Consider the following 6,296-nt stretch of genomic DNA (forward strand, 5'->3'; position numbering starts at 1 on the left):
CCGGAGGCACCGCGGTGGGCGGCGGCGAGGAAAGCGTGATCCTGGGCATGAGGTTGGAGGAGAGCACCAAACCGGCGGCTCCTACGCGAGGCCCGATCCGCGTAACGGAGGGCAGCGAGCTGCTGCTTCGCCTTTACGGCTTAGGGCTGGGACCGGGCACCGGGCAACGCGTGGCTTTCGCCGAGCTCCGCCCGGCCGGCAACGCCTCGACGCCCAACGGGACGTGCCCGGAGCGCTCGCAGGACCTGGTGGTGCAAGGCCTGGTGGGTTCCGAGGCTGCCGGAGGCTCTCAGGACACCTCAGCTCTGCTCCGAGTCCGGGTGCAGCCCCTGCGTAAGGACGAGCAGGCCAAGACTTACGTGCTGTGCACGCAGAGAAAGCCCGGCTTGCCTTGGTTGCCTCACCAAGGAGCCGACGGCCACATCGTGGTGGTGGAGGAGAAGAAATCCCTGCTGCCCCTTTGGCTGCAGGTGATCCTCATCGTGGGGCTGTTGGTGCTGTCGGGGATTTTCAGCGGGCTCAACCTCGGTTTGATGGCGTTGGATCCCATGGAGCTGCGCATCGTGCAGAACTGCGGCACCGACAAGGAGAAACGTTACGCCAAAAAGATCGAACCCATCCGGAGGAAAGGGAATTACCTGCTGTGCTCGCTGCTGCTGGGCAACGTGTTGGTCAACACCACGCTCACCATCCTCCTGGATGACCTCATCGGTTCGGGCATCGGCGCCGTGGTGGCTTCCACCATTGGCATTGTCATCTTTGGGGAGATCGTCCCCCAGGCGCTGTGCTCGCGGCACGGTTTGGCCGTGGGTGCCAACACCATTGTGGTCACCAAGTTCTTCATGCTGGTGACGTTTCCTCTTTCCTACCCCATCAGCAAGCTGCTGGATTTCATCCTGGGCCAGGAGATCGGCACCGTGTACAACCGGGAGAAGCTGGTGGAGATGCTGAAGGTGACGGAGCCTTACAATGATTTGGTGAGGGAGGAGCTCAATATGATCCAAGGGGCCCTGGAGCTGCGCACCAAAACGGTGGAGGACGTGATGACCCCACTGCAGAACTGCTTCATGATCAGCAGCGACGCCATCCTGGACTTCAACACCATGTCTGAGATCATGGAGAGCGGCTTCACCCGCATCCCTGTCTACGAGGAGGAGCGGTCCAACATCATGGACATCCTCTATGTGAAGGACCTGGCCTTCGTCGACCCCGACGACTGCACGCCCCTCAAAACCATCACCAAGTTCTACAACCACCCCGTCCACGTTGTTTTCCACGACACCAAGCTGGACGCCATGCTGGAGGAGTTCAAGAAGGGTGAGAGGAGTGGGGGAACGCTGCTGGGCTGCTCCCTGGGGTGCTGCTTTTCCTTATGGCTCCGGCAGTGTGAGGCCAGAAGCAAAACTTGGGCTCTCTGGCATCTCTTCAGGGTTGCACAGCTGGCGTGGGGCTTTGTGGGGCTCACCGGGAGGACGCAGAATCTGTGCTGAAGATGGGGTGGCTGTTTCAGTGCCTATCTCTCTGTAGGATCTCTCTGTGGCAGCATTGAGGTGGCAGAGCTGCCCCTGCGGAGCACCCTCAGCTCGGCGCTCGCCTCTGGAAACACTGGGAGAGTGTTTATGTGCTCTTCAGTTTTAATTACTGGCCCTGGAGGCCTTTGAAATGCTGTTGGGGAGTTGCATGGCTCCTTGCTTGCTTTGGCTCCCTCCTCCAAGCCCTTCCTCGCTCCCCTGGCTTCCCACTGGCCCCTAAAACCCTTGGGGAGGGGCTGAGGGGCCGTGCATCACCCTGGGACCCCACTGTGCCCGGTGACCCCACTGCTTCCTCAGCTCCCATTAAGCTCATGGCTGCATCCTGCTGGCAGCAGGGACATTTGGGGCGTTCGCCTGCACTTCGTGCTGGGATTTAGGGGATCTGGCAATTCCTCCTGCACTTCGTGCTGGGATTTAGGGGATCTGGCAATTCCTCCTGCAGCCAGAGCTCTGCTGCAGCTTGGGACGGGATTTAGCAGATCCAAGCCAGGCTGATCCTTCAGGGTTAGAGTCTGGAGGCTGCACGCTTGGTTCCTGCCTTCTTTCTGCACCCACTCTCTCCCTGCACCCCAAGATATTGTCACACTTAATGGCAGCTCGGCTCCCCCCCTTCCCAAAGCCCAACGGAACGGGAGCAGGGCTGCGTTCTGCCTCCCCGTTGCTGGAGCTGGAGCTGGCCCAGCTGCTGGCGCTGGCTTTCCCTCCTACGAATCCTTATTAAAGGATTTGAAGTGCAATCGCTCTGATTACAAAGCCTCGACAGCCCTCACTTCTGTTTGCTGCTGGGTCAGAAATGGGGAGCTGGCAGCCCCGCTGCCTGGGCTGGGTTTGGGATCTGGGTCGGCCCTCAAGTCCTCTCTTCAGGGTTGGAAGTGTTGGAAATCCGCTGAGCGAAAGGATGGAGAGGTGAAAGCAATCAGCCATGCTCCCATTTGCCCTGACTGCGGGAATGGTGCCATGGATGTGACACAAAAGCTGGCATTGGGGTGACAGATCCTGCAGCAGCACTCAGTGCTTGTCCCCATCTTCCTGCTCCTCTCAGCGTGAGCACAGCACGAGGCTCAGGGCAGGGGTGGGATGCTTCACCCCTTGGACTTCATTAGGCGTGGGGTGCTCCCCTCCTGTCCCCTCTCCCAAAACCCTGCATTGCAGAGGGGAAGATCAAGGTTTCACCTGGATTCAGCGCTGAGCTTTTGGGGTGCAGCTTTTGGGACGCACGGGGACCGCGGTGGCCTCAGTGGTGTGAGTGGGATCTCTGCCCTTTGCTTTCATTCCCTCTGCACCCAGGGGGAGGAATCGCGTCCTGACTCAGCAGGGCTGGTGCTGTGTGGGTGCAGGTGAAACGAGCCAGGTCCTTGCAGGTCACATCCCCTTGGCTGTGTCCTTCTGGCTGAGCCCTTCCCTCACAACCGCAGTGAGGTGTCCCCAGTCCTGCGGGTGCCTCTGCCCTTAATTGCTGTCATTAAACAGGGAAGGAGCGCCCAGCCCAAGGCTCGTTTGGATCATAATGTCCTTATTGTCCCTGCGCAGGGAGTGTGGTAGGGTTGAGCACATGCTGTGAGTTGACTGGAGCGTGTCTGTCTGACGTCCGCCTGTCTGTCCGCAGGGAAGTCACACCTGGCCATCGTGCAGAAGGTGAACAACGAGGGTGAGGGGGATCCCTTCTACGAGGTGCTGGGGCTGGTGACGTTGGAGGACGTCATCGAGGAGATCATCAAGTCGGAGATCCTGGACGAGTCGGATGCTTTTGGTAGGTGTGGGGCTCAGCCCCGTGTCCCCGCAGCGTGCGGGGGAGCTGGGTGCCACCTGCTGCCCTGTCACCCCGATAGCAGCCGATGAAAACCGCAGCAAGAAGCGGACGGGCAACCAGAAGGGCAAGAGGGATTTCTCAGCCTTCAAGGACCCCGTCAATGAGCAGAAGGTGAAGGTCTCCCCGCAGCTGCTGCTGGCTGCTCACCGCTTCCTCTCCACGGGTGAGTTGTTGGGAGTGCTGCGTGTGGCTCCGTCTGTCCACGTCAGCTCTGTGCTGCTGCTCCTGGAGCCACGAGGGTTCTGTTCCCTTCTTGTTGCTCTGTAGCTGAGAAATCAGAGAGGTTTCGCATTTTTGCCTGCACTGCTGTTATCCTGCTTGCTGCTGATCTGTGGGGGGAGCCCTGCCTGGCCCCCTGTCCCTGCAGGAGGGGGATGTTGGTGCAGCGGCCTCGTCCTGCTAGGAGGATCCCTAGGATGGGGACACGAAAGCACCGTGGGCACTGCAGTCCAGCAGGAGCCAGAGGTTGGGTGGGAGACCTGGAAGCGATGGGCTGTGACCATGACACCCTGCTCTCTTCTCCTCTGTCCCCAAAAATGAGGCTCTTTGCCCAGCAGGAAGGTCTTGTCCATGTGCCATGTGGCATGTGTCACCATACAGCCAGGGCTGCTCTCCCTGTGGGGCTGCTGGAGGTGCCAAACCCGGAGGTTTCTGTCCCAGAGAAGTGTTGTGGGGCCCCGCCTGATCCAGAGCACTGCCTCGAGGGGCAGACTGTTCACCTGTACCCCTCAGCACCTCCATCTGCAGGGATGGGAGCAGGGAGAGCCCGCAGCTTTGACCCCGTCCTGTCTCACTCTCAGAGGTGACACTCTTCACACCCAACTTCATCTCTGAGAAGATCCTGCTGAGGCTGCTCAAGTATTCTGATGTCATCCAAGAGCTGAAGTTTGACGAGGAGAACAAGAAGTCCCCACACCACTTCCTCTACACCAAGAACAAGGCTGCCGACTACTTCATCCTCATCCTGCAGGTACCAGGGGCTGGCAGTGTCCCTCGGGTTCCATCAGTGTGACACCCAGGGTGCTGCCCATCACCAAAGCCACGGGCAAGCTCCTTCCACCCACCCCAGTGCCACGGGACGTGGGGTTACGGAGCCTGACACTGCCTCTCCCTTGCAGGGCAAGGTGGAGGTGGAGGCTGGGAAGGAGTGCATGAAGTTTGAAGCAGGAGCCTTCTCCTACTACGGGGTGATGGCCATCAGTCCACCTCCTGTATCGGGTGAGCAACCCAGGGTTCCCCAGCACATCTCCAGCCCCACCACCGCTCCATCCTGCCCTCTGCCATCGCCCCAGCACTCTCTCTTTACGTTGTCCTCTGCACGTGTCGTGTTGTCTCTCTGCCCACCAATCCTCAGTTCTCGGGACATTGTTTGCCAGGCTGAATTAACTCAGCATTTGGGTGTCCTCAGCACCCCAGGCCATGTTAACACGGCACTGGTTGTCATTCCCCCAGGGCTGCACGGGGGATCTGGCAGATCCCAGTGCTCCTGGAGGAGGAAAAACGCTCCTACAGGAGGAAAGGCAGTTCCTCAGCCTCTGCTGGGCTTTGGGGGACAGCACTGAGCTCCTGCTCTCCCTCCTGGAGTCACGAGGGTCCTGGGCTCCCCTCACCCACCCCATTTACTCCCACCTGTGGCTACAGAGGTGGAGCAGGGGAACCCACCTGCACTGGGGCCGCATCCAGGCGGCGAGGAGATGCCGCCCTCCCTGTGCTTCATACGGTTCATCCATCACCCTTGCCTTGCTGAGCCCGTGCTGTCCCCGTCGTCCCACTTTCCCCCGATCCAGCGGGACAGGGAGCAGCAAAGGGACCGGATAGACTCTGAGGTGGTTCTGAGCCTGTCCCCATCCCACAGAGACCCGCTCCCCATCCCACGTCAGCGGCCTCAACCGCTCGGCCTCGCTCAGCTGCCACGAACGCTCCGACTCCGTTTCATCCCCGGTTGGTGGCAGCAACAACCAGCTCAGCGCCGTCGCCCCGTACGTGGCCGACTTCAGCGTCCGTGCGCTCACCGACCTGCAGTTCGTTAAGGTGAGGCCGCGTGGGGCTCGGGGGGGAAGGGGACACGTCTGCCACGCCGTGACCCCCACCTCATCGTGGCTTTGCTTTGGCACAGATCACACGGCAGGAATACCAGAACGGTCTCACCACATCCCGCATGGACAGTTGCCCCCAATCTCCGGACAGCGGCGCTCCCAAAACCGATCTGCAGGAGAAAACGGAGCCGGCAGATGAAACCACCAGCCTGCTGAACGAGAGGAACTGCCTGGGCCGCCGCAGCACCCACGGCCCCATCGAGAACTCCATCTGAGCCACCCGCGGGCCGGGGATGTGCTGGGAGCCGCACACGGTTCCGATGGGAGCGGCGGAGGAGGGACAGCCCGGCCCGGTGCTGCTGCTGCTCGGGGACGGCAGGACGCAGAGGCGGAGGGCCCCCCGTTGTGGCTGAAGCCTCCGCTCGGTGCAGCTCAGGGAGTTCAGGTCCCGCAGGCCGGGCCTCCTCCTGCCAAAACCAGGCCCAGGCCCACCGCCGCCATCTTCCCCTTCCCTTTTCCCCCTCCCTCCCCCCCCCAACGCCCCGCCCACTGAATGATGGAAGCGATGCAGAGGAGGGGGTGGATGATGTGACTCAGGGAGTGCCGCAGCCCCGGGGTCGGGGGCGTCGGGGGGCACACAGCTAGCGACCAAAGGACGGCGGGGAGCAGCCCCTCCATTGGGGTTCCTCCAAAGCGGACTCCCCCCACCCCCCACTCACTGCTCCCCACCCCCACAAAGCACAATCCCCCGGTGATCGCCGTTAAGTTATTGGGAGAAGGGGAATTAATTGCGTTAATCACGTCGCGACGATCAGGGCCTGGTTCTGCTGCGGGGAGACGCTAGGAATAATAATAATTAATAATAATGAACCACGGTGAAAACCCTTTTTTTTATTAAATCTTCCTCTATGCAAACCC

The 6,296-nt window shown here is 60.7% G+C and overlaps 1 protein-coding gene across 1 annotated transcript in view; it reads left to right on the forward strand.

The window, feature by feature from the left end:
- The window catches only part of CNNM4 (cyclin and CBS domain divalent metal cation transport mediator 4), a 7,479-nt gene extending 1,189 nt beyond the window's left edge, over positions 1-6,290 (forward strand). Inside the window, exons 2-8 of the mRNA XM_010728171.2 lie at positions 7-1,317; positions 3,139-3,282; positions 3,362-3,505; positions 4,143-4,312; positions 4,461-4,560; positions 5,198-5,373; positions 5,459-6,290. Of these exons, the coding sequence (XP_010726473.2) occupies positions 7-1,317; positions 3,139-3,282; positions 3,362-3,505; positions 4,143-4,312; positions 4,461-4,560; positions 5,198-5,373; positions 5,459-5,653 (2,240 nt within the window). The 3' untranslated portion in view covers positions 5,654-6,290. The remainder of the gene's footprint in view (positions 1-6; positions 1,318-3,138; positions 3,283-3,361; positions 3,506-4,142; positions 4,313-4,460; positions 4,561-5,197; positions 5,374-5,458) is intronic.
- The last annotated feature ends 6 nt before the right edge of the window (positions 6,291-6,296 follow it).

Source organism: Meleagris gallopavo, unplaced genomic scaffold (assembly GCF_000146605.3).
Source record: "Meleagris gallopavo isolate NT-WF06-2002-E0010 breed Aviagen turkey brand Nicholas breeding stock unplaced genomic scaffold, Turkey_5.1 ChrUn_random_7180001955349, whole genome shotgun sequence".
In the NCBI taxonomy this organism is placed as follows: domain Eukaryota; kingdom Metazoa; phylum Chordata; class Aves; order Galliformes; family Phasianidae; genus Meleagris; species Meleagris gallopavo.